The sequence below is a fragment of the Drosophila gunungcola genome, chromosome 3R, assembly GCF_025200985.1.
Source record: "Drosophila gunungcola strain Sukarami chromosome 3R, Dgunungcola_SK_2, whole genome shotgun sequence".
Classification (NCBI taxonomy): domain Eukaryota; kingdom Metazoa; phylum Arthropoda; class Insecta; order Diptera; family Drosophilidae; genus Drosophila; species Drosophila gunungcola.
This window is the reverse complement of record NC_069139.1, coordinates 13,397,769-13,425,641: the sequence shown is the minus strand read 5'-3', so window position 1 is coordinate 13,425,641 and position 27,873 is coordinate 13,397,769. Positions and strand designations below refer to the sequence as shown.

At 42.3% G+C, this 27,873-nt stretch overlaps 3 protein-coding genes across 11 annotated transcripts; 1 reads left to right on the top strand and 2 right to left on the bottom strand.

Moving 5' to 3' along the window:
* The first annotated feature begins 413 nt into the window (after positions 1-413).
* Positions 414-13,516, top strand: LOC128254712 (DNA-binding protein RFX2). 7 transcript variants are annotated; one of them, XM_052983992.1, is made up of 10 exons: positions 414-864; positions 1,297-1,657; positions 8,226-8,304; positions 8,369-8,627; positions 8,694-8,858; positions 8,994-9,467; positions 10,044-10,346; positions 10,592-10,906; positions 11,429-11,797; positions 11,859-13,516. In XM_052983992.1, exons 1-10 carry the CDS (start codon positions 610-612, stop codon positions 12,009-12,011), a joined length of 2,733 nt encoding a protein of 910 aa, XP_052839952.1. In that variant the 5' UTR covers positions 414-609; the 3' UTR covers positions 12,012-13,516. The 7 variants fall into 7 exon arrangements, with proteins under 7 accessions (XP_052839952.1, XP_052839943.1, XP_052839934.1 ...); XM_052983983.1 differs by having other exon boundaries at positions 1,273-1,657; XM_052983974.1 differs by having other exon boundaries at positions 8,369-8,858.
* Positions 13,517-13,841: 325 nt separating this feature from the next.
* LOC128254758 (uncharacterized) lies at positions 13,842-26,108 on the bottom strand. The gene is made up of 3 exons (XM_052984055.1): positions 25,727-26,108; positions 15,593-17,407; positions 13,842-15,525 (listed from the first exon to the last, which is right to left on the bottom strand). Exons 1-3 carry the CDS (start codon positions 25,808-25,810, stop codon positions 15,214-15,216), a joined length of 2,211 nt encoding a protein of 736 aa, XP_052840015.1. The 5' UTR covers positions 25,811-26,108; the 3' UTR covers positions 13,842-15,213.
* Positions 26,109-26,442: 334 nt separating this feature from the next.
* Positions 26,443-27,827, bottom strand: LOC128254817 (slender lobes-like protein). Of its 3 annotated transcripts, none has more exons than XM_052984138.1 (4): positions 27,582-27,827; positions 27,333-27,452; positions 27,203-27,280; positions 26,443-26,752 (listed from the first exon to the last, which is right to left on the bottom strand). In XM_052984138.1, the coding sequence occupies exons 1-4, from the start codon at positions 27,624-27,626 to the stop codon at positions 26,516-26,518; spliced, it is 480 nt and encodes a 159-aa protein (XP_052840098.1). In that variant the 5' UTR covers positions 27,627-27,827; the 3' UTR covers positions 26,443-26,515. The 3 variants fall into 3 exon arrangements, with proteins under 3 accessions (XP_052840098.1, XP_052840105.1, XP_052840090.1); XM_052984145.1 differs by having other exon boundaries at positions 27,333-27,449; positions 27,582-27,826; XM_052984130.1 differs by having other exon boundaries at positions 26,453-26,752; positions 27,333-27,473; positions 27,582-27,812.
* Between the last annotated feature and the right edge of the window lie 46 nt (positions 27,828-27,873).

The window sequence follows — 27,873 nt, the reverse complement described above, 5'->3', positions numbered from 1 at the left end:
CGGGAAAAGTGCGATGTTGTACACAATAGACATCCGTATATGTGCACTTATTTATATTTATACCTATATAGAGATATTTTTCTGCTGCTGTGTGGAGAACAAAGCGATGAGGAAATCAAAGCATGAAGAAATACCTGCGAAAAGTTTAATTTCATAGCAACGCCCCAGCGGAAGCAGCACAATCCACCACCACAGCAGCAGCACCACCACCACTACCGCACCACGAGGCGGCAACAAAGGATCCTTGGGAAGGCGATGGGAGTGGGACTGGGAGTGGGACTGGGAGTGGGACTGGGAGTGGGCGGGTGGTGTAGATGATGATGACGTTGATTTCTTCTTGAATACCTGTTCCTTGATTGACGACGAAATGCCTTGTTAAATTTGGAAAATTTCACTTTTATTTGGCAGCATCCACCAGGAGCAACGTAAATAAGCTGAAAAACCAAACCCAAACACCGCCATTGCCTTAACTCTTGGTCGAGAGTCAGAAATAGAAACAGGATCGAGCAAAAAAGAGCTTACTAGTCAACGAATTTAGCATCGAAGGTGCAGCCATCATCGCCCAACATAATTAACTTTTAAAAACAGAGGACCCGACACCCCAAACCAATGACCACACGCCTTGCACCGCAGCGCCAGTTCATCATCTCGACGCGCTCCGCCATCGCGAATGCCACCTCTGTACCGGATGAGTCATCGGAGGAGCAGCAGCAGCTGACCGTCGAGGTGGAGAGCGCCACCACCAATCCCATCGCCGCCAGCTCCACCAATAGCACCACATCGCCACCGCATGCCGAGCAGTTTGAGTTCTGCACTGAGGATGGAGTCGTTGTCTCCGCAACTCTGGAGGATGTCATGACACAGGTGAGTGCATCCCATGTTATTCGCCACTGAAAAAGGCCTTCATAATCATGAACCTGTCTTATAATATTGAAAACCCTTTTATAATAATCTATTAAATAAGTTATTCTTTTGTGACTTCTTAAATGTACTTATAATAAACAGGTAGAGCTGAGAATTTCATTAAATATTAATATATTTTTTATGTAGACTGGAATTTATGTTTGATTTGTAAGATATTTATGAAAATCTAGACTACGTTTTTGTTAGTAAATTAAAATATTTATAAATCACATGTTTTAAGAGAATTGAAGTTCTGTTATGTTAGACACTTGTTTAGTTTGTTTTACTTTTATCATGAAAAACCCTTGATTTATCGCAAAAAGTTATTTACATGAATACCTTACCTTATCATGCTTCCTTGATAAACAGGTAAAACTTCTCCCCCTTTTGCAGAACTGCCAGCTCTTGCAGAAGAAACTAGTCGACGACGACGAAGACTCCACGGGAGCGGGAACAACCAGTGCCGAGCAGCTGGAAGTGATCCGCGTCGTTCTGCCCATGGATGCCGACGACTCGAGCAGCGAGGCCCACCTCCATGGGCACGTGGTGAACAGCAGCAGCGAAACCATCGGCACCATAACCACCACGGAGCCCAACGGCACCACCGTGACCCACTCGATACCCATCCACAGCATGGCCGACCTGGCTGCCATCAAGGATGGCGTGGATCTGGCGCAGCAGGTGGCCAGTGGCCAGGTGACCGTGGTGCAGGCCACCGAGGATGACGATGGAACTCCATTCATTACAGTGACGGGTGAGCAATAGTATTAAAAGCAAAGTAGCAGCTATTAAAAACTTTTATTCCTAGAACTCAATTATTTTGAGCTTAAAAAGTTATTTTAAAATATTAATCTTAAGGAATAAATATTTCACCCTATGAAAAAAATGAAAGTTTTAAAGAAATAACATCAAAAAATATTTATTTAAATAGTGACAAAAGGTTAAATGTCCAGTTATTATCCAGTATACTTGCAAGTAATAGGCGTATATATATTCTGTGGCAAAAGAAAAGTATTAAAACACATATTCTACGCTGATAACACACATTACTATATCAAACTGGGCCAATGTACTAACATTTCTAAAAGATACAAGCTAATTAAAAGTATATCCGATGCGGCAATCACAATCTTCTTACATCATCAGATTGATACAGCTGCTTACTGCACAAATTCCATCATTGAAAAAACAAACAGCATGTGCGAAAACTGAGGGATTAAAATCAATCGCGATGCCACTTTGTTAATCAGCGCAAAACTGGAACGCCGCAAAAAACCTACCATTCGTATTGCCGATTTATTTCAGTCGCGGACGGAAAAACACACTTTCGAAAAGTCCTGAGGCGAAAAGAGACTCCTGAATTCATTGGGCGGAAATCAAAGCGGAAACCTGCAAACGGGAAACAACAAACAGCAAAAGTCGCGGCTTTGTAAACAAACATAATGACAGGATCAACATGTCCCTGGGGGAGGGAGTGAGCTGGAAACAAGGACCAGCTTAAAATCCGGCGTATTTTAAACGTTTGCCTGATATCACAATTAAAGCGACTTAATTTGAAAACGAAACGAGCGGTGGTACAAGGATGAATGGATGGCCCTATGGTTGGGTGGTTAGGCAGATGGATGGTTGGCTGGATGGCTGGATGGATGGCACACACCCCGCGGAGGATAGAGATACTACCTGTCCCCGGACACACGACACGGATCCGTCCGAGCCACGTGCAAAACAAAAAGCAACAAAGAGGCAAAGTGCAGCTGGGATTGAGTCGAAAGACGAGAGACGACACACTGGGAGTGATAGCCCCGGCGCACACATAATTATTATATTCCACTCGAGTGCCGCACAATGAATTAATCGAGATTACACTTCGCCGCGGAACTATCTATGTATCTAACATAATCGGACACCGAAAAGGGTCGGACGCATGTTTGCCATCGTACTTGATTTTATTAGCACAAATTACCACCACCAGGACACGCATGAGGGCAAACATCCGAATGGCAACATCGGGTAATCACAACAAATTGAGAGGGCTTCACACGGTGCGTGATCCGGAGGGGGTGCACAAGGGGGTGGGGGTGGTGCTTAGTGCTTGGTGCTTGGTGCTCACGTGGATGAGTCGACGACTCGCTAATAACCGCCCGCTGTCAACTAATACCTTCGTCCTCGATCAAGGACTCAACAATCTCTGTCACTGCGAAAAAAACATTTCAATTTTGATACAAATTGGTCTTTTTATTAAATTCTTTTTTAATGGTATCACTTAAAACTTGTCTCAAATCTTAGAAAATATTTATTTACTTTTCTTTTACATTTCTATTCATATTTTCTTTTAAAGTTTTAATATAACCTAGCTTTTCCTTGAATAAAAAAACTTTAAAACCTTTATTTTACGTTACTTTTCTATTTTCCATAAGAACTGAAAAAAATAGTCAAAAATTAATATATTAAATACTGTGATCTGCAAGAAAATCGTTTGCTTATAAATGTTGAATTAAAATAGGGTTTATTAAACAACTTCTCCGTTTTTTCTTGACAACTTTCCCTCTTCTTTTCTTGTTTTATAAAAAGTAACATGTGTTAAAAAAGTATCATATTACTACTTATATATTGCATATTAAAACATTTTAAAATTTACTTTTTTAAAAAAATTAGTAAATAATTTTCTCCTAGTGCAGTGATTCCCAATCAGAATTGTATGCTTTGCGGAAGGGTATTTGAGCTTCGACCCGGCAGTGGGTGCTTATCAGGGGGTTTGAGGAAGATGCCCACCTCATTTTCCACCTTTCTCGAATATGTTGTATTGTATTTTTCAATTGATACGGATTTGCTGGGTGCTCATCAAATCGACGAGGCAGAAGACGACGAGCTTAACATTTAATAACGCCAGTCACTAAAAATAGGAAAATACAAGGCGGGAATCCATACCAGTTAAAGTGGTTGGTCCGTGATTGGATGGCTAGGTGGACTGTTGTGGGTGGTGGTTGCCAAGCTCCTGAGTTTTGAATTAGTTAGGGAACACTGCCATATGACGGGCTTCTTTTAATTGTGTTAACAAAAAGTTATTTGTACGCGCTGGCATCTAGATAAGCGAGAATTTATTTATGAAAGCGAGTCGCAGTTCATAATTCTCGCAGAATGCTATCTTGCTGTGGAAATCTCAGCAAGTGAAGCCCTTCAAAGGACTCACCTCTGACCCAACAGTGCCGATCCCTATGTGGCTCATCCCCTGCCTTTGGGCGGCTAATAAAAAGGTTAATTGTTTGTTGATGTTGAAGTAGATGCAGGATAAGCCGGCTGCATCCCCTCTCCACTTTGTCCTGCACTTGTCTGTTATCGTTATCCTGGCAATTTGTGCTCAACGTGCTCCCTGTTGTCCACATGGAATGGAGCTGGGAACTTGGACAAGTGGCTTTTAAAAGTGGATATTGCACCAAACCTTTTCATTTCAAGTTCTGAGACGAGTCTGCTCTTTCATGATTGTCAGCCTTTTCATTGTAGGTTTAAGATTGATCCTAATTTTGACTCGATTAAATTGTGTATTGACTTTGTCAAAATATTCTACCCATTGTCTAGATTCTCTTTTTATCTTGATCTATAGTTATTCTGTGAAACGACTATTAAACTTTTGCAGAAATCTTTTACTCAATTACTCCTTAAGTTATTTTGTAGGATTTTTGTATAGCTTTGTTCTTATACATTAGAGAAAAACAACAAAATTAAAATTGTTTAATATTATAATACTAAAGATAGTTAAGAGCAAATTTTGTTCATGTTTTTCCTATTTCCTATTTTCGATTCCCAAGTAGCCAGTTAAGCTTCTTCATCACACTTGATGTTAAAGGTTCAATCCCAGTCCATTCCAAAGGCAATTACCGAAGGAAAACTGCTTTCGCCCTGAAACCGAAGTCATTGAGAGCCAAAATGTTTTGGCGAGAATGCGGTCCACTCGACAGAACCGCAAAAGATCCCGTCCATGGCAGTGGAATCGTTCTAAGCCATGTCAATTTGAAAGGACAACTCCACTCCAACTGCAAGCTCCACTCCTCACAGCATCCATTTTGTCCGCAAATTGCGGAAATTGCCCCAAAGGGGCACCTGTTAATATTTACAGTTTGCAGCATCGTGTCAAAGGGAAAGTACTGGGGTCAGGGGTTAACAGCCCGCAGGACTGACCGCAGCAACTTCAGGGTCCACACACAAGGACCTCCTCGGCAAAGGAATCAAAATTAATATCTGAAATATGTCATGCAAGGCGGTGACCAGGAGGGAGCAGCCAAAAAAAAAAAACAAGAGACTTACTGCTCTGACCACGGGAAGAATATGGAAAAATTCCACGCATGGCATGCCATTTAACTGCTCCACCCGAACCACTCGCAAACCATCCGTACATCATCGTCCCGAAAAGCCACCCACACCCACACATTTTTGACTCCAGTTTGGCCATGGAAACTCCCACATCTCCATCCCAATGGCGTTGGGAGGGCAGCAAGCGATTTGGTTGGCCAGGATACATCCTTCAGCATCCTGATCCAGGGGTTGCAGAGCGAGCGAGCGAGCGAGAGAGGGCGATGGCGGAAAAGAGACGGAAAGGCTGCCTGGCAACCGGTGCGGAGTGGGATTGGCCAGGCGGCGTTGCCTTGACGCCGTCGTCCTGTTGCCATCCCGCTCGCGTATCCAGCATCGCAGGACTCACCAGGATACCCCCCGGTATACTCTCACCCACCACTGCTCGACCACCACTTGTGCAGATCCCTGAAAATGCGACTTTGAGCCCGGAATTAGCCAGCGCACCGCTTGAAACCAGGAGTAGAAGGTCGTAGAGTGGGAGTGGAAGTGGGAGTGGTAGTGGTAGTGGGAGTGGGATGAAAAAACCTGCTCGAGGTTCTGGGTTGGATTACCCGCTACGGGCATACGGATCAAAATAGCAACCACCACCCACCCAGCAACCACCCAACCGCCCAACCGCCGAGGCAGCAGCCGCCGTTGTTGTAATTTAATTCGTTGCTGCGCCGCCGTCGTCGTGAGCTCGCCATCATCATTATTTTCGGAGGCATATTGCTAGGATAACATTTGATTTTGGATTCAGTTGTAATTCTACCGTTCGCTGGCACTGGTTGCTCCGTTTCCACGCCATCCGCCATCCAGCATCCGGCCTTCGATTCCGGCCATTGCAACCCAAACCCAAGCTCAAACCCATACCCAAAAAGCAAACAACACACAGATACAAATGCCACCCACAGTGAAAGGAGAAATCTGGATGGAGCGTTGCTTGGTCAAGGATTTCACTTTCGCTTTCTGAGTTGGCCAGTTGCCAGAAGCAACCGGGATTCTTCTCCGCTTACAACACCAGTGGACTCACAAGCGTAACTTTGTGTACTTACAATAAATGTCATCGTTGGATTCCTACATTTGGACAGACAACATTGGAACCTACTTCTGGAACTGCGTTCAAAAAATGATTGAAGCCTGAGCCTTGGATTATATTATTTTAAATCTAATGATTGGCTTTTTACCTCTGGTTTTAAATAACTTACGATTAGTTGCCCATCCTTAGACTTGCAACAAATTCAATTGGCATAATTCAAAACCTTTTTTGCATTGAAACTTATGAGATCATCATTTGAACTTAGATATTGGATTGTCAACTTTAAGTGACTAATCCTGGATTCTTAAACGAACATCTTGATAACGAGATCAATATCATTAATAAACATATTTACTGGTATCATAAAAATCGTTGGAAACCAATCTGTAGTATGTGTTGGCTTGTGAAATCAAGTGCTACCCTCTTAAAACACCTCCATCTGGATGTGGTGGAACATATAATATTCGGAATAGTCTGAAAAGCGCTGAGGCCACCTCCCAGCGTAGGTTCCACCCATCTCAGCAGCCTACGCTCCACTTCCGGCCAAACGAATGCATTCGCGGTACGGCTTTGACTGCCAAACGCGCCATCACCACCAAACGCAGCAGCCCCAGCACCACCACCACCACCACCAACACCAACAGCACCTTCTCCCCTTGGAATCGCCGCCAACGGCGTCAGTGATCAGCCCCACCTCCGCTGCGGCTGTGGCCTACTCGAATCTCCTGGAGAAGTGCCGCTGCAAACAGTCCGTGGCCGCCAATCCCGCACCCGCTCCGCCGCCCGCCCAACTTCAGCTGCAGCTGCACCACCATCACCACCACCACCACCATCAGACATTCGTGGCCAGCGCCAGTGCAACTAGCTACACCAACTGTTCCGGGATTGGATTGGGATCGAGATCGGGATCGGTTTCGGGATCGGGAAGTGGAACAGGTAGTGGCGCCACTGCATCCTCCTCATCGGCCAACTCATCTTGTGCCGCGGGAAGCAACATTTCGGGTGGATCGGCCAGCAGCACCACCATGTACCACCACCACCATAGACGCCACAACAACTTGTCCTACTGCGGCGGTAAATATCCAACTCTCTGTCTGCCTCTGCTCATTCAATCAAATCGATTTCTGTTCAAACTTTGAATTTGAACTTTGAATACTGCATCTGAAGCAGCTGTTCGTGAGGATATATGTTCGTGTTTCAGTTTGTTTGTGTGTGGCCAGAAAAGGGCCAAGTCTCCTTCGCCAAAGTGCCAACTGAATGAAGTGAATAGACAAACAGAAGACTCGAGACTTTTGATTAAATCAAGAGTATTTACAGAGACATATTCCACTTTGTGTTCTAAGTATGTGGTTTCATGCTAAGTAAACTCAAGCCAATGAATGGAAGTTTTTCTGGTTAACACTTACCTAGGCTTTATCAACCATTCAAGAGTTTACTATACTTTAAATGTTTAATTTTAGTTTGCTAATAATTTAAGAAAAAACCAAACCATTTCTCTTTATACTCTTATTTTCTACTGGAAATCTTATTGTTATGCAGTTTCCCTCGTAACTATCACATAATGTTAAAACTGTCACCAAATGTTAAGTTTCAAAAAAGGGATATATTTCATTTCATTTTCATATAATCACTTTCGTATACTTAATAAGTTAATAAATTTTGGCATAAAACATTACCCGCTGAAAGAAAAAACTTATGAATAATTTAAGTTATCGACGGCTTACCGTTCCCTTTATCCAGTTGATGAAATTTACTTTTCAATTTATTGTAAACCATTTTACTAGTAATAAGAAATTAAATGCGCAATTTTGAAAATGATTGTGTGTACCTTTGAAATGACAATTTCCCAAACCATTTTTTAAAACAGAACTCTAATTATTTCCATGAGTGTTCATGATTACGAAACAAACTTTTCCAAATTAAGCTCAACATAATTGTTTTGATTGCCTTTCAGTTTCGGGGCAGGAGCAGAACTACCAAGTGCAATATGTGGACTCGGAGCTGTACCACAGCAACTCCAGCCAGACGCAAATGTGAGTGGACAATGGAAGCGGATAAATAGAGTTCGACCTTACCCCTTTGCCTTGCCAATTTCAGGACGTATCCGTTCTGCCCGGTGGGTGACTACCAGGGCAACGGCCAGACGGCCTACTACTCGACCAGTACGGGTCAGTACGGAGCCACCTCCTCGGCCGGGGGCTCCTCCAATGGGGCCCACTCCACCACGCTGCCGTACCTGGTGCCCGTGGAGGAGGGCATCCTCCTCAACGGCTCCGCACACTCGCTATCGCAGTCGCATTCGCAATCTCAGTCGCAATCGCAATCGCACGGACGCGATTCGCCGCACAGCCTGACGGTGAGTAGCAGGGATTGGGAGCGGGATGCGGACCGGGTGAACGGAACTAATCGCCACTGGGTGCAGGAGGTCGCGTACATCCAGGAGGCGCAGAGCACGCCCCAGACGCCCACCTCGACGACCACGACGCACTCGGCCAGCGGCGGCAGCCTGGGCACGGGCGGCGGAGGCGCCTCCCCGGACTCCGACCAGAGTGCGCTCGGCAGCAGCAACAAGATTGCCTCGGCAACGGTGAGTGCATCCATGGCTACGCCCTCCGTACAGCATCCCCTAATCTATGCACATCTCTCTCTCTCTTTCTCTCTCTCTCTCTCTCTCTCTATCTCTCTCTGTCTCTCTATCGTCCGCTCTCCCTTGCTCATTCAGATCAAGTGGCTGTCGCGGAACTACGAGACGGCGGACGGAGTGAGCCTGCCCAGGAGCACGCTGTACAACCATTACATGCAGCACTGCAGCGAGCACAAGCTGGAGCCGGTGAATGCGGCCAGCTTCGGCAAGCTGATACGCTCCGTGTTCTCCGGACTGCGCACACGTCGCCTGGGCACGCGCGGCAACTCCAAGTACCACTACTATGGCATCCGCATCAAGCCCGGCTCGCTGCTGAACAGCCAGACGATGGACGACAAGCAGATGCTGGCCGGCGGCTATGGGGCATCCCAGGACGGGTCTGGCGCCGGCGGTCCCGGCTCCGGAGCCCTGGTCAGCGTGACCAGCAGCACCGCCGGACAGTTGGGCGGCTCAAACGGACACGGACACGGCGGCGGCGGACAGGGACAGCGGCACAGCGGCGGCACCAAGAAGCACACCTTCAAGCCGGAGACCTACGAGGCGTGCATTCAGGTAAGGATCAAAAACTTTATTCATTGTTCTAGCTAAGAAGATTTGTTATAGATTATAATCTTTAATTATGGAGTGCTTGAACTTTAAAATGGTATCTAAAGTTGTAAATATTTTCAAAAAATATTTAATTCCCTTGGTTTTTAATAAATTGCCTAGTAAACAAGAAAGGAAGCAAAACGTTTTAGCTTTAAATACATGATAGTAGAATAGTTTGCCTATATCGACTTTCCTAGTTGATCAAGAATATAAATATTTTATAGGGTTCCTTTAATCTCCTTCACTGCCTTGTAAATAGATGCAATTAAAAATATATGCATTATAAATGACATTAAGGTAACATTTAATCGTAAATGTAATGTTAAAATTAAGCTGGTTCAAATAAAAAGTTACCTTTTTGAAAGAATATTATTAAAAAGAAAGTGTTGCAAACTTTGTAAAACCCAAATTAAATGAACTGTGAATTGTGAGGCAGTCTAGCATTAAAGATTATTTAAATCCTTAAAAGCTTTAAAATAAAGTTTTGAACAGATTTTTTGAAAGCTAAGCCATCTATTGATTGATTCCATTCGTCCCCAGTTCATCGGAGATGGCAGCAGTGCCCTTCCCTCGTTTCCGGCCATCGAGCTGAACCACAGTTTCAACAGCGAACTGACTTTGGAGGACGTGGACACATTCCGGGCCCTGTACCGCGAGCACTGCGAGTCCTTCCTGGACGCCGTGCTCAACCTGGAGTTCAACACCGTGGAGTTCCTGCTGCGCGACTTCTGGCGGGCCAGCGACAACAACAACCTGGACGAGTGCGAGGAGGAGAAGTACTTGAGCAAGACGAAGCTGTATCTGCTGTGCCACTGCGCAGAAGTGCAGAAGTTCGTGCGTGAGGTGGGTGGAGCGGTTGGGTAGCCAATGATAGCCCATGGAGTCGGCTATTCAGAGCCTTCCCATGGGCTGTTCCGGGCTTAAGAAACTTCTATCGGTTTTGTACTAGAAATGATTGCTCAAATTCAGAAATGTTTTAAGTTTTCATTTCAAATATTAATAATAGCTAATTGTGGTTCTAGTTTAAGTTTTCATATTTCAAACTATTTTACGAATTTAACTAAATTTGCAATACACTCCCTAAACAGGTGGACTATCAATTCTACCAGAACACCGTCGATGTCATCATACCGGATGTGCTGCGCTCCATACCGAACGCCCTGACCCAGGCCATCCGTAACTTCGCCAAGAACCTGGAGATCTGGCTGTGCGAGAGCATGCTGGGCGTGCCGGAGCAGCTGGCCCAGATCAAGACCAGTGCCGTGTCGGCCTTTTGCCAAACGCTGCGGCGCTACACCTCGCTGAATCACCTGGCCCAGGCCGCTCGAGCCGTGCTGCAGAATGGCGCCCAGATCTCCCAGATGCTCAGCGATCTAAATCGAGTGGATTTCCACAATGTTCAGGTGAGTTCAATTAATGGAGATCAAAAATATCTTAGTTGTTTTATCATCATATTTTTTGATTTACTGCACCAAAAGGAAAAAATGTTATAGAAATTAAAATGTCATATCATGAATCTAAAACTATTAGATAGATAAAGTTTCTCAATAAGATGAATATTAAATTTATACCACGAAAGTATCAAAATAAAACTTATGTGCTTTAAATATGAGGCCTTATACTACAGTTTTAGACTCTTCGGTATTGAAAGGAAACTTAAAAGTATAGGGGATTATTTAGTATTGAATTAATACTTATACTTTCATAGTGTGTGAGGTTTTTTTTAAGACACACACATAAACTAATATTAGTTATGTTAAATGCAGTCAATCGTTTTTAGGCAACACAATCAATGTGTTCACTCATAATTTTTTAAATCTACTTTACTCGTTTGAAAGAGTGATGTACTTACACATTTTTTGAGCGTTTCTTATGTGACAAAGATATACCTCCTATAATTAAATATTTATTTATTTATTCTGCAGGAGCAAGCCGCCTGGGTGAGTCAGTGTGCCCCCGCCGTGGTTCAGCGTTTGGAGAACGACTTCAAGGCCGCCCTGCAGCAGCAGAGCTCCCTGGAGCAGTGGGCCAGCTGGCTGCAACTGGTGGTGGAGTCGGCCATGGAGGAGTACAACGGGAAGCCGACCTACGCCAGAGCCGCCCGCCAGTTCCTGCTCAAGTGGAGCTTCTACAGCTCCATGATCATCCGCGACCTGACGCTGCGTTCCGCCTCCAGTTTCGGCAGCTTCCACCTGATTCGCCTGCTCTTCGATGAGTACATGTTCTACCTGGTGGAGCACAAGATTGCCGAGGCACAAGACAAAACTGCCATAGCAGTTATCTGTGAAAGGATGGTAAGTGTTGCTAAATTTTCTGCTAAAGGCATTTTTCTAACGTCCCTCGATTTGATTCCAGAAAAAGGACATGGACTTCGAGTTCGAGTGCCAGTTCGCCTACATCACCAGCGACACGGAGCAGCAGACGACGCCCAGTTCGGCCAGCAGCGGCGGCGACGTGGGCAACGTTGCCAACATCGGCAACGAGGCCAAGCGACTGAAGCAGGAATGAGGCGCCAAGATGTGGATGTGGAGCCAGTGGCTGGCATTGAGTGGAGTGTTCGTAGTGTTTATGTAAACAGTAATCGGTGTCCCCATCAGTGTGCACCCCAGCCCCTGTCGTCACCAGTCGTTCAGCTCTGCATTTAGTAGTCGAACCGTGTTGTATATCCGTAACCGTACCGTATCCATGTGCTAGTTTTTAGTCCTAGGTTCCCACACAACCAGCATAGTCAGTCAACATTTTAGTGGTTAGTTTTAGGCACGCTCCGAGCTCGCGTACAGTAAAAGCACTCTTGGACAGACACGGAACTGAAGGGGTTTATGATTTAAGTAAAATAACTGCTCAAATTTGTTATTTATTGGATTAAAGAAAAATGTTCCGCTCAAGGGAAATGTTTACCATTTGTTTAATCGATTGTTCGGTTTGAAAAAAAAAAAAACAATTTTCGATATCATTAAGCAGAATTTCCGGTCACAAAAAATTTTAATAATTTTTGAACGCGCCTGAATTATGAGTGAAGAATAGAAAAACCAAATATTTGTGTCCGAAGGAGAAGCTGACCGCCCAAGGGAGCTTTTTACTGAAAAAAATCGTGTATTGGACTGCCCCCGCATTGAAGTGAAGAGCCGTCCAGAAAGCAAGCAAGTGGAAAGCCAGTTCGACAAAAGCGACGGGCCTTGCTTGCCCTGATCTGTATTCGTAGGATACGTTTTAGTTTAAGTACATGTGCATTAATAATTGTAATCAACTGTCTACGATAACGATGGGTTCGGAGGTGGCATCAGTTTTGTCTGGTTTCAACAAACGATCTTGTATATCATAGCGTACGGCGCACGGCGCACCCCACACACATAGTCTTAGCACCCACACGCGCACTCAGAGGAATTAGTCAGGGGGCTTGTAGGTTATAGCGAAGGAACACAGTCCACAGCGAACAGCTTGCTCAAATTCAAATGGAACACTCAGCTCAAAACTCAAACGTAGGCTAAGTAAACAACAGGCCTTAAATGTGCAAAGATCAACACTCAATTTTGAAACAATACAATTTACCATACCTATACATAAACTATATATATAAAGATACATAATTGTATATGTATATTTTAACTACAAGGAATCATTTTATTATGAAACATGTATTTTAACAGAGGCGCTTATCAGAGTATTTTATGCCATTTTGGGCCAGAGTACAAGCAGCAAGCGAGGCAGATTTTTTAAGTCAACTATCTAGCATTAGCCAACTGAAGGAGTGGGATGTGCAGACCACCATCTGCATCGATCCCGAAACTGTCTAGTCCTAAAGCACACATCTGAACCATATGCTCTGTACGGCACAAGAAATCGACGATAATAACTAAAACTCCTTTCCAGGGAGCTGGTTCTGCTCAAATTGCAAAATGCTTATTTAGCATCTAAGTTCTATTGGTTGTTGAAAAGTAAAAGTAAATCGAAAACTGAAATTTTAAAATGTCAAAACTATTTATGTATGTGAAATAAAAACTGTCAACGAAATAACAAAACAGTCTATTTGTTGCTTAAAAAAATGTATGTGGAAGGCTTTAGTTCTGCTGAAGCGGAGAACCTGTAAACTATATTAAAATCTGGTCCTTTTTTTTATATATTATTTTTAAATTTTAAATGAAATTTATTAAAGCAAATAAATTATTTGTCAATCTACCGAGTGTCATCGGCACTAAAAGTATTTAAAACTTTTAGAAATGGACAATCCCAGACTTTTAGACCATTATATTACATACAATATATATAATTACTTGTTCGATGTTTATGTTACACTTGATATTTATCAGAATGTGTAATGCTGATTAAGAAGTCCGAAAATTAATATGTTTAGTATGGTTTTATTTATTTCTTTTTTTGGTTTCAATTTTGTTTTGTCAATTGATTTTCTAACAACTCTATACAAAAATTGTCCATTCTTAGCTTATTCATTTACATAGGTTGTTACTTAGGGGTTAAATATAATTTTGTAATGCTAGTTAGGTGCTAATATTACAACAAGAATTTTATGAATGTTGTTGATTCGTTAAATGGAATTGTTGAATGCGAAAACGGAGTCGGAACATCAGATGGATGAGTTTGTTTCCATGAGCCATCCATGAGCTGGCTTTGTAAATGCTTTGTTTTACTTGCCCGTAACTTAGTTAGCTCTTTGTACTATTTTACTTCTGAGGCTTTGACCATTTGTCGGGAACGCTTCTTGCAAGTCTTATTGGTTTTCGGATCTTGTTTCTTTTGGAATTCGGGTTTGGCTTACAAATTTACATACATCTTACTTACAGCTAAGCACATAGTATACAAGTTTTTATCTGCGTGTAAACTATTTACATACCGATTCGGCTTAAAACAATTAACCGTATTATTAATTGACTGAACTTTCCGACAATAATTGTGGGTTTGCTGAGTTTTTATATATATAATACAATACATACAAAAGTTCTATAAAAATCCGCATTTTACCTCGCATACGAATACTGGACCGGCAAGTTGTTTGATGTGTGACCTTTCAACTTTCTTATATTTAAGCTGAAAATGTTTGTAATACTCAACAAAAGGTGGAAACATAAACCTACTGTTCACATTTCGTTGTCAAATAATCGTTGTGTTGCACATTATTGTTGTTCTGTTTTTATAAATGCATTGTCAAGTTCCTTATCAACTGAAGAATAAAATTTCATTTGTCAGTAGGAGATCAAATCAAAATCAAAAGTTACAGCTCTATCGCCCGAGGGCTCAAGTCTGAGAAATAATTAACATGTTTCATGCGTCGTCATTAGAACCTTTTGAGTTTTCTGCTCAAGCGTCAGGCGAAACTCACTCGAAGTTTGTCAAGTGTAGCAAAATTTCGTGGTTCGTGTAACAAAATTAATAAAGATTTATTCGAGAAGCGACTAAAGAAAGGATTCAAATTAACTGGATGCGAAGGGGGCAAGCTCTCCGCTCTTTTTCCGTTGGCTCAGGCTCAAATCGAGATTTAAAATCAAACGGCAGCCTAACTGAACTACAAATAAAGGGGGATTGAATAACATTTTGGGCTCTGCACACGAAACCGAAAACTTAAAACTGATATTCGATATTCGATATTGGGTGATGGGGGCTTAGGGAGTATGTGTAAGCGTAGCATGGGTTCCTTAAATACGAGAGACCTAAGACTAAGTGATTAATGTAATGGGTGGGGGGGCTGTGCCCCGCTCTAGATGATGCGGTTGACCAGTGGCATCTTGCGCCGGTTGTAGGTGGGCGGATGCTGCTGCGGCTGGGTGACCTGCTGGACCTTAACCTTCTGGCCATACTGCTGTTCCAGTTCGCCAGCCGGGCCAATCGCATAGTTGATGTCCACGCGAGCCCGCTTCAATGGCGGCTGCTGCTGATGGTGGTATCCATCGTTGGCATTCAGATCGGCAGGATTCAGCTCAATGATGTGCTGCGCCTGGCCGTTGGCGATGGCCCGACGCACTGCCTCCTTGTCGTCCTCAATGTCGATGGCGTCGTAGAGTTCGTCGACCTGGGGAACGAAGGGAATACCAGTTTAGACCCACTATTTATAGGCAGCAATCATATTCCAAACTCACCTCAATATCAAAGTCGCTTCTCTTCTGGGCAAGCAGTGCATGGTTGATGGGCAGGTTATTCGACTGGTTTCCGCTAGCATGGGAACGACGCTCCTCTTCGGCCTCAAACTCCCTCAGCATGTCCTCATCACCATCCTCCTCCTCCTCGGCTTCCTCGTCCTCCTCCACCAGCATGGCATCCACCAGGGTGTCCTCGAATTCATGCTCCTCCAGGTCCGAGGACTCCTCGATCTCCGACTGCGAGTCCAGCTCCACATCCGAATCCGCTGATCCGTGCTTCATCTCTCCCCTTTCCAGGGACTCGAGGTGCTGGGGATAGACCATGGCGCCACGTATGGCAGCCGGGTCCTTGCGCGACCACTTCTGCACCTCCTCGTCCATCTTGTTGATCCGCTCGGGATTCATGGCCCAGCGACAGCCCTTCCTCTGGTTACCATTCGTGGCCGGCCTTTCGATCTTCTCGAAGCACTTGTTGAGCGAGAGATTGTGGCGCACACTGTTCTTCCAGCCACTGGGGGCATTCTCAAAGTACGGGAAATGCTGACAGAGGAAACTATAAATTTCCGAGACGGGCAGTGATCCAGCACGCGAATTCTTGAGGGCCAAAGCGATGAGGCAGGAGTAGGAGTAGGCAGGCTTGGGAAACGGACTGCCCACCGGCGGCAGCTTGACCTTTTGCTGCAGGGGCTTCACCAGACCAACACCAGCTCCATTAGTGCTATTGTTCGCTATGTTGACCAGGTTGCTCACGTTTCCCAGGGGAGAGGAGGCCGATGAAGAGGACATGGATGAGGGCGATCCCAGGCTGTAGTTGCTATGCATTTGATGGTGCGGCGAGTTGGCCGCCGAGGCGATGCTCTTTGGTGTGGTGCTGACCTGCAGTCCTCGCTTGCTCGAATCATCCCGCTTGAGGCCCATATTGGATCCCGCTCCTGGCGAGATTCCTCCCGGTGACTTGACGGCCGAGGTTTGCTTCAGTTTCTGGTAGGCAACACTGTTGGCAAAGGTCAGACCGCCGATGCCGGGTGCCAGTTTAATAGTATTGGTGGCTCCACCTCCCGCGGTGAGCAGTGTGGTTCCCTTTCCCTTTCCCAGCTCCTCCACGGAATTGGGCACTGGACTGGATTGTGCTTTGCGCAGCTCTGTGGCCAAATCCTTGCGCACTGCATCGACCGCCGAGGAGTTACGGCGCTGCAGCACCGAACTTGTGGCCATTGTGGCAGGGGCTGTGGTTCCAGTTCCCGTGACCACGGATATCTGTTTGGGAATGTGGGCCATCACCTGCTCCCGCCGCATGGAGCCCGCACTGACCTTCATCTGTGCCGGCGAGAAGGTCAGGTGGGACTTGTGCTGATCCCTCTCGGCGTTGGGAGACGATGGCACAGCGCCCGATCTTCCCTGAGTGCATGTGACTGTCTTGCTCCGCTTTGGCGAGGCCAATCCGCATCCGGAAGACGAGGTTATCAGTGGCATAACGGAAATGGGGTTCACACAGGCCCCCAAGTCCGCATAGTAGTCTGTGTTGGACCAAAAACTGGCCGACGAACCCATCCATTTGGCAGTGGGCGAGGCGTGGAGGGCACTACTGCTGGTCAGGAAGTTCGCATTGGCATTGTACGAAACTGGCAGGCTGCTGTTTCCGCTGGCCTGGTTGTTGTTCATGGCGGACATTGCTTCCAGGGTTTGGTCCAGGGACAGGGTGAGGTCGCTGCTGGAGCTGCCCACCACATTGGCGATCTCCGCGCGAATGTCTACGTTCAGCATCTCCTGCATCGAGTCGGACACGTAAAAGTCCAACGAGGGTCCAGCCGCATCCTGCAAAACGGAAGTGATATACATTTTAGTTATTTTTAATCAAACAAAAAGCACTAAAGCAAATGACAATCCATTTTTGTGGTGTAGAACAGTTGGATTTTAGGCTAGCAACACAAACCATAGGATATTTCCAAATTAATTGCTTGTTTGGAAAGAAATTGCAAGGACGGCAAAAAATATATATTGTGGTATCCTATAGTATCTATATATCGCTACTTACAAATTTGGTATTGCAGAGTTTTTTTTTCTAAAGAAGTCATTACTAGCGTAGCTAATTTATTTTTCTAAACTAGTATAACAAAATATAAGGAAATCAAAACCTTTTAGAATACCCAAAATAGAACATTGCCATTTAAAATTTCATTTTAACGATACATACAATATATTATTTACATATCATCCATTCTGCTACGCTTAGCACAAATCAAAAGATCATCAAATCCAGGTAACACGAATTGAAAATTTTCCCGCGCTTTAGGTTTTCTAGGAACCACCATAGGGATAAAATTCCTTTGCATAACAAACATGGATACATTGACATATATATGTACATATATCATAGTGATTAAATCTGTAACACAAGACTCTCGAATCTGGGTCCGAATCTGATATCCCCGTCCAGATATACATACGTGTGGATATGTATGCGTTTTGGGGATCGTATAAGTTTTCATTTTCTATATGAGGCACCATTATCAACAACAACAACAACAACAGTAACATGAACGAAAACAACAATAATAAACGAGGGACCACAGGAGCAAAACCGAGTTCAAAACCAGTTTTTACGCGCCAAGGCAGGCAGGCTGAAAAAAAAAAATGAAACAGGCGACAGGATAGGGAAATGGTGGGGGTTTTGGATATTTTCTGAGTTCCATATAGCACGCACAACAACAAAACAACGAAAATTACTTATGTTGCAACACCAAAACCAGTACAACAACAACAAAAACATCAGCAAAGCCGGCAACATGTAAAAATTTTGTTCGAGAGTTCTGCAGTCGGTGCTGCATACATAAATGTATGTATATGAGTGTACAAACACAACTGTGTTCACAACAATAACAGCAGTCTGAATTGAAATACTCATTTTAATAAAATTAAACAAAATGAATTTAATTCTTTTGAATTTTATATTTTTAATTTGATTAAAACTTTAATTAAACTATTTCTAATTAAAAAGAATTACAATATATAATATTTGAACTATTCTTTTGCAGAATTTTGAAAAAAATATGATAATTCTCAACATGTTATTTGTAAAGGTTTTTTTAAATACTTTTAAATACAACAAGTATAAATAGTTTTAACCTAAAGTTAGTGCATTTTGTAATAAATCTCTTTTTGTTTTAAATAAGGCCATATGTTAGTCACATTTTAATAGCTATTATCTTGCCGGTGGCTGTTTCTACACAACATAAACATAAACAAAAGTGGGAGGAAAAGGAGTCGAGGTCCAGGCCGCGAGAAGGCCACACAGCAACAACAACAACAAAGGCGGTGACCAAAAACCGGATATCAGAAAAACTGAAAGTTTTATGCAACACAACACAGTTGAGGGGATCGCGATTCGATTGGTTATAAATGGGGTCTGGGGTCTGGAGTTGCGAATTTTCTCCCCCCCCTGTAAATAAAAGTGACTCACTTTTGGAGCGAAGATTTAAAATATTAGGTTTTACTTCCAGATCACGTGTACATAGAAACAACCACCAGTGGATACAAATGTTGCGGCAGCATGTTGCAGAAAAGAGTAAAAGACGGCAAAAAAGGGGGAAATATACAAACCATATAAATATAGGTATACAATATGTGTGTACATATCTATATGCGGCAGCATCGAGAGGGAAAAAGGAATTAAAGCCGTACAAAAACAAAAACAAGGGAACTTCGCTTGCGCTGTTCTCAGTTGTTTTTTTTTTCCTTTTATTTCTCTATGTGTGCGGCGAAGTTGAGAGTTCGAGAGAGAGTGAGAAAGAGAGGGTAAAAACATAGAACGCACATAACAGAGCTGCCACAGAGGGGCGAAGTTGCGAGCTCTGTTGCGCGTACAGTAGGCAACAAAACATGCGGCGAGTTGCTGAGAACAGAAAACACAAGGCGGGCAACAACAAAATCAAAAACGAAGCAAAAGCAAAAAAAAAAACATGGCAAGTACTTTTGCTTTTTGCTGCTTTTGCCTGTGGACTTTATTACTTTTTGCACAGCTCTTTTCGAAAATCAAAGCATGATTTTGAGACCTTCGTTGGTTTACAGTTTTTGGGCGGCTGTTAAAAGTGGAGCTTCTGTTAGATAAGGAGCGACAGAGATGGGGATAAGAAGAGCAAGATAGATAGAGGAGTTCAATGTCAAGGTGTCCTTGAAGCACAAAGCACTGACCTGACCCCAAAAAAGGGGGGCGGGTTCATGGGCGACCCCAAACAGGACGAGTTTTGAGTTTTTATTATGCGGCGACGCTGAAAAATCGATATACAAGAGCATATACATATGTATGTATACACATATCTGAATGATAGAGATGTATGTACAAGACCGCCGCACGAGAGTGATAAGTTGCATAATTTAGCAGGATATCATTAATTGGTGCAGGCGCATGTTCGGGTCCTTTATCAGAGCGAAAAAAGGAGATGGCAATAGTTTGGGGGTTCCCCAAAAACTGAGTACCTTTATCTACACAACCCATTTTTCCCCTTGCCCGAAATCCCAATCCATGGGTCTGTGTCATGAGGAATTCAAAAGGGGCCAAAGAGGATGCTGGGGATCTCTGTTTTGTCAGTTCAAAATTTCAAGTGCCATCCAAGGGCTTCCGCCCGTTTCCAGTTTCCATTTTTCCCATTATGCGATTGAAATACACATTAAAAAATGATTTGTAAATAATAAATAAACTAAGAAATTCTGCAGTGAAAAATAAGTGTTAATTAAGATTTCCAAGACCATTATTCTTGGTGTCTTTGAATAATGAAAAACCGTTTACATGTAAGCATTATAAGGTGCCCCTTACAGACTTTCTAAAATTAAAAAAGTATTATTGTATTTTTATAACTTTAAATAATAAAAAAATAGACTTACTATAAGTAATAATTATTACTGAGTTTTTCTAACTCGAAGTCTCATTCAGGCAAAACACTTCCATTGATTACAATTAATTGGTGGTTTAATACTAAAATATTTTTTTACACCTTTACTCTTGAACCGATTTAAAGAACTAGGGATATATATATATTTTCTCCGAGTGTTTGCTTATCAAATCTTGCAATGGTTTTACACAATTGCAGCCACATTGCAGTCCCTCCATATGGCGCATCCTGGCCCAAACTCAATCGAATTACCTCGCGGCAGGTGTTGGCCCGATAGGCAGCGTTTGTGTTTGGGCCCGTAATTGTTGCTCTTCGAAATTCGAATGCAGCCACCATGCAACATGCAACCCAACCTTTAAAAGGGAAACTCGGAAGAGAGCAGTCAGTCGCGGAGTCAGGGAGCCAGAAGAAAAAAAACAGAAGACTGGGACAGCTGGCAATCTTCAATCTTCAGCAGCTGGCGCTCTGCAGTTTCTCAACTTTTCAATCGATGTGTATTGACTGGCGGATAAGAGTCAATGGAATAAAGTGTCCATGATTTTGTTTAATTGATATTTGGACAGGGATGTAAGAACCCAGAATTGAGTGAACGCAGACTATGAAGACCTAGGATGATTGTTAGGAAAGAAAGAAGAAAAACAAAATCATCTGTAATACTGTTCAGTGAACCATTTAGTCCTGCCCTATTATGCATCTGCTTAATTTAATGCAAAACTTCCTACTTCCTATAAACATATGCATGTATCAGATATAGGGTATTTTATTTCTCTTATTTGAAACTTAATGAATCTGTATATACAAATATTAATTTACATGGACATGAATTTACGATGAGTTAGGCTAAAATTCGTAACAACAATGCAATCGAAATATGATTTACCAAGGTTATGAGTATTCAAACCAACCGTTTTTGTACTGCTGAGAAAATAAATGAATGTTTCGGAAAATTTATCAGTATTGACTTTCCTCAAGTCCAAACAGCTCTCAACCCTTAGCCCAAATCTACTCCAATCGCGAAATATGATTCATAAATTTCGTTCAGATTTTATGCTGAATTATGCGATCTTTATGGCAATTTCGGACACCCTTAACCCTTTGCGGATAGTTAATCCCCATCCGTCTCCACCCCCGCAGCCATTAATTGAGCATTACAACCGAAATAGTACTCAGATGATATGATATTGCTCGGGCCCGTAGACCGATCCATTATGGGAGTGATGGAATGATTGAGGGTTCCGCACGGGCCCCTTTCTTCCATCCGTTTTTCGATGCTCAGCTCGATTTCCTTCGCCCTACTTCACCCTCCTCCACCCCGCCAAAGTGAGTGTGTGTGTGTGTGTGTGTGCCTGTGTGATAACCTTTTGGTCTGCCCTCAGTTGAATTGCGAGTTTCCAGTCGAAATTGGAAGAGAATGGGAAAGGGGAAGGGGAAGAGGAAGCAGGCTTAGGCAGCTGCAACTCGGGGGTTGATAAGTCTCTAGTTCTGTTCTGTTGCTTGTGGTACAGTAAGTGATCGATTGAGTGGATTGCACAATAGAAAATCAAAGGGTTTTGCAGTAAGGGGTAAGGAATTTAAGTAAATTGAAAGATTAGTAGTTTCGAAAACGGATAAAAGTTCTTTTGAAATAAATTTGTATTTCAAAAAATAAAATGCTTGACAATTTCATTTAACAATCGTAAACTTAAACAATTTACTATGTTTTGGGCAAATGTTTTATTGTTTTAAAAAAAAATAAATAATTTACTTTATCGGTAGCTTACTGTACCACCTTTGGCAGTAGTTTTGCATGCTTCTTCCTGCTGTAAGTTGCAATTCCAGAATCGTAAACTGTTTTGAATTGCATTTGCCAACGGAAAATAAACTTCCTGGCTCTAATTAGTTTACTGCTCGGGCCTCCGGTGTCAAAGAGTGGCAATTTTTCACTCCGCTTTGGTGGGGGAGAAAAGCGAGAAAAGTGGGCGGGGGAAGGGTTAATAAATCCTTGATTCCAAGAGACCTAATAAATCAACCGGCTTTCCAATGCGGCGCTCAGGAAAGCCAGTAGAAGGCCTAGCAAAAATACATCACTTTTAAAATCAGCCTTTCTCTACCCCCTGAATCGAACTTATTTTTTCTTATTTTTTGCCCCTTACAAAAATTGTCGAAAAAATGAGCCGAAATAAAAATGCATTGAACAGGCGAGCAAAGTTCACAGCAAGCTCTTTTTGGCCATCAGGGGGATTAAAAGAAAATGCAAAAGTTGTCAGTAAAACTTCGACAAGGCCTACAGCCCAAGCCCCCTGTCTCCTTTTAACCCCTGCGCCGAAAGTTGTTGCTGCTCAGTTGCAGCTGCCTGTTGGCCTTTTTAAGTTGTGCAACGAACCAAGGAGTCATCGAGGGTATTTTCGTCCTTTTCTCGGCAGGACTCGTCACTCGCAATTGTTCCATGTTATTCGTATTTCCTGCATCTGCTTCTTGTCTTTTGTTGCAATTCACATCTTTCTCCGCCTTTCACCTCGGCATCGGAATCACTCTGCTGACACACAGCCAAGCAGCGAGGAGTTGGCAAATAAAGGAAGGACCAGACACACAGGAGGAATCCCTCACTCAGGTAGGCCGCTCCAGGTCCACTTTTCTTAGGGCCTTTCTCGAATGCAATCTTCCCCGAGGTCATGAGCGCCCATTTGTAAATTACTTTATGGTGCAATAAAGGTAGCTGCCTGAATGCCCGGCCAAATCCCGACCAAAGGTATATCCTCATGTCGTAAATCGTTTTTAAATCTCTCGGTTAGCGGGAAGTAAGGCAACTTCGCTGGGTTATTTCATTCATTAGGTGCATGTGTTTTAAAAAATCAGAAATCAGCATTTGCCAAAAGTTATATTTAAACTGAGTATCCATTTTGATCTCTCTTTTTGTATTCGTTGGGTTTCTTGGCTTAATTAGTTGGTTTTGGAAAGTGCCTCGTATATATGAAATTAATCTTCAATTTTTTCTCCTTGAAATTCATGTTGAAATTGTAATACTTTTAAATAGTTTGTTTACCTACTCTGTTGAAAAAATGTCATAATCCTTTAAAAATTTTGTTATTCAAGAACCTTCTGGACATTTTTTGGGTAAGTTTTATAAGAAAAATAAATAATTTAGTTTAATATGATATTGCTGGCTCTATCTTAATTCCGGCATGTATTTCTATAAATTTTCCCCAAGTAACGGTATTCTAACATCTGGGTATGAGTGGATGGAAGGGGGTCCAAAACTCTATAAGTATGCGTGTTTGAATGTCTGTGTGTTGGGGCCGTGAGAAAATCTATGCGGCATACAGATGGGCGCTCATATTCGGCAGCAGAACGAAAAACAGACAAGTGGCAACCTCCCACAGTCCCTTCTTTCTCTCTCTTTCTTCCTTTCTCTGCACTTTGGGGTAGGTACGTTACCACCCACCGCCGCCCATTGAAAAAAACCAAATGAAAAGCGCGTTGAACTTTGAAGTTTCTTCTTTGTTGACTTTTTGCTTTGATTTTTGTTTTACTTTTTTTTTTTTTGTTTGCGATGTTGCTGCAACAAAGGTTGCCGAAACTAAGAGAAGGAAGAGAACAGTGCGAAAGAGATGGACATCGTGTGAGAAAAGCTTTTGACGTGAGAACTGTCGACTGTTGCTTTTTTGTTTTTCTTTTGTTTTGTTCCCATCCAAGATAAAACGTTGTATTTGTTTGCTTTTCTTTATTCCCCTCCGCACACATACACTTGCAATTCGCAAGTGTGGAGTTTTGCATGATGCATTTAACAGGCGCACATGTTTTTCAAGTTTTCAGTGAATCCATCTCGAATTAAGCCAACTTTGCTGGAGGTCAGTTCCTCTATGGGGATCAACTCTAGGCTCAAAGTTATACTTAAGTTTCTGACCCAAAATCATTTGCCACTTTGTTGCCGGCTAAAACAGTACAAAAACCAAGAAATTCGAGGTGAACGCTTGGCCTTCAAAAAGTTTAAAACGCAAAAGCTGAAGAAGAGGCCCCCATACAAAAAACTCAGCGAATCAGCGGAGAAACACACTACTAAAGTACTCAGGGTAACAGGAACGGCCAAGAAAATAGCACCACGATACCGTATAAGCCATTTATTTTGCGTTTTTTCAATGGAAAGTCCAAAGACCTCTACAGCGAACAAGATCAAACTGTTTGAAATAATGTTTATCAATAATTGTAAGTTTAAAAATATAAACTAGCGGAAAGTCAAAAAAGCACTTTGGTATTGCAATACATTATTTACTTTGTCTTGTAAAACCAAGTTTTGAACTTTTTTTAAAAAGATTTTTTGATCAATAAATATGGGGTAATAACGTCAATTAGCAGTCTACCTAATTGGACCAACATAGCCAGACATTTTTCTTTAATAATAAGCAAATGTAATAATTGAGCTTACACTTGAAGACAAAGTTTCAGCATTTATAGCCAGTTATGAATAATATGAAGTTATAGCTCTGCTATTGTTTTAGCCATTGCTGTGTGTGACAAAAAATAAATAAGCCACATAATTGCGCATGACTACAACAAAAGAAAGTCTTGTGCCGACTGAACTCAGTAGAGTAATTTAAGTAGTAAGTAATAATAATAATAATAGTAGAATAATACTGGCAGGCAGTCTCTTTAAAAAAGTCTTGGGTTTAGTACAAGCAACAGACACTTAACAGAGGTGAATTGTTTAGCTAGCCAAGTTAGTAACCTCCAATAAAGTAAAGACGAGGAAGTACAATCTCCAAAGAACTACTAGTCCATTATTTATTATCGGCGAGGTCTGTTCCGTTTGTAATTAATCACCCGTTCATTGAGCGAAAAGGCAAAAAGGCAATATTCAAAGCTTAACGATCAAAAGTAAACACACAGAAACGCACACACTGGCGTAAATAAACGGGGGCGAATTCGAAATTCAAAATTGTACGTTAAACGCGGCGAGGGCGAATTGGCAAGTCAACAACAAAGCTTTGGAGCGAGCGAGGTGGGGAATAAATGGCAGCAGGGGCGAGCGAGATGGCGAGTGGAACCAAAGTTTCGCCGCCAAACTGTTCTTCGTAGTGGTGGGTTTTTTCAGGTGGGAATGGGAACGGTTGGGGTTGTGGGGAGTGGAGACTGAACGTTAAATTCAAAAATCCGCCGATAAACTTGCGCCTGTCTGTGTGAGCACATGTGTATGGGTGTGTATTGTTGGGGCCGGCCGGCAAATAGTACGCAAAAAAATTATTTAGTTGTTTGCTTTATATTCCCTTACCGCATATTTGCTGAAAAATCCCTCGTGTATGCCGCTCGAATAATCCTCCAGTTCGAACATGTTGATATTTTTTGTTTTTAGCATGCACTTTGTTTTGATCGATTCACTTTGCGCTATGTCCCGGCTTCTCCCAGGAACCGTTTTACCGCGAAACAAAGCAAGACAAGATAAAAAAACACCGTTGTTTTTTTTTTTTTTTTGAATCGGTGATCTAACTTCTTTTCGAATTATATTTCCCGCAGAAGGACCCACCGTACATGGCGCTCGAATTATCGCAGTTATCAGGCGCGCACAAATTAATAATACCGGTGTTTCGAGGAGCAGCTATAACGTCCAACCCTCCGCGGTCAAAATTCGAAAGAAAAATGAGAGCATAAGAGACCGCACAAAGAAGAGAATGAGAGACGAATGAGTGTGGCCAAATTTGGGTTTGGGTGAAAATACCCTTAAATACATTTCAATACGGAAGTAGCGAAGACTTGCCCCAATTTGTGCAACGGAACAGTTTGAGCGGAGTTTCAAGCCAAGCTGCCTACCTTTTGAATTTCAAAAAAATCGTTAAATGATTAAGATAACTTTACCATAAGGAATTGAATTGAATATTTTGGGCAGATCATGTTGATAGGTTTCGGACTTGTTAGTGGTTAATGGTGTCCTTCAAAATTTCATTACAAAAACATTTAATTATTGGTAAGTGGTATTTAATTTAATAACCTAAAAAAATAAATTTTTTGAAAAAAAGCTTCTAACAAATAGAACATTTCCAGCGGATAATAGTAGTTTTTATATCTAGATTCTACGCCTGCCTCCGTCTTGAGTCGCCGATGTCTGTTGCTTGATGTGTGACCTGATCTTGATAAGCTTAATAAAGGGTACTTTTGGAGGCGACTCTTCGGAAATTGTTAGAAAACCCTTGCTCGTCCTGACACGATATACAGGTTTGTCCTTGTTGTCCTTATTGGATGCATTTTGGGGCTTTGGCTTCTTAGACCGCTTCTTCCTTTTGACCCTCTTCTTTTTCGGTAGCTTACACGATATGGGAGATGGATGGGTTAGCTATTTTAAATTTATAAACCTCAAGTACTTGCTAACTTGCCAGAATGTACATTAAATTTTGGCCTGCGTTCGTGTTCTTTGTAATAATTATAAAAATCTATATAATCAAATTTGCATTTCAACCTCTATCCCTGTCTTAAAATCTAAAATTTTAGCATATTTTACGTTTAACAATATATATATTAATACATTTGTTTTTTTATATATCCTTTATATATCCTCTACGACTTGCGACTAAAATTTCTTAAAAAATGTTAGTCTTTCACCTGGCCATCAAGATCAAAGCGGATTGGCTAAAAGGTGACTCTACAAAACTAAACTTTTCAATACCAAGTATTAAGAATCTCATAAAATGTTTAATATAAAATAAATCGGGTGTTCTACGTATTTACTCTGCGTTTAGGTAGATTGGTAACTTACTTCTTTGTTGATGACTGTTGGTTGCGACAATGGAGCTGACTTTTTTCGCTTCTTCCGAATCTTACGCGAGGAAGTTTGCTAAACCAAAAGATAAAGGCTTAAACATTGGATTGGTTGTCATCCACGTTACCTTTATCTCGATTCCCGCTTGTGCCTCCAATAGTTTCACAGCTTCACCAACGGAGTGTCGGGCGGTGTCGAAGTCCCTAACATTTTTCTTAGCAACAGGCGATTTGGATGGCGTGATCTGCTTGTTTTCCGAAACAGTATGCTAAAAAATGATTGAAGTTAAAAATGCTAATCCTAAACAGTTTGTTGTAAATCGATTTCTAGTTATTTAAACATTCCAGCAATACTGAAATGAATAAGAGATAGTCACCACTTGGTTCTCCCTCAACTTGGCTGCACTGCGGCTTATCACCATATTTGGTTTTATGAAAGTAGTATAGAATTTATGACATCATGCGAAGGAAAATTTGATTTCGATGGACGCGATTTGCCGACTGTCAAAAAAAAGAAAGGAACTGGACGGAAAGGTGTTTTGAAAATTTATTTTACTTTACTTTGGAGCACAAGCCTACTTTTTTTTTCTTTATTCAATTAAAGTTTTTTATTTCATATATTTTTGATGACTTACTATAAATCTATTCAATACAAAATTTTAGCTTTAA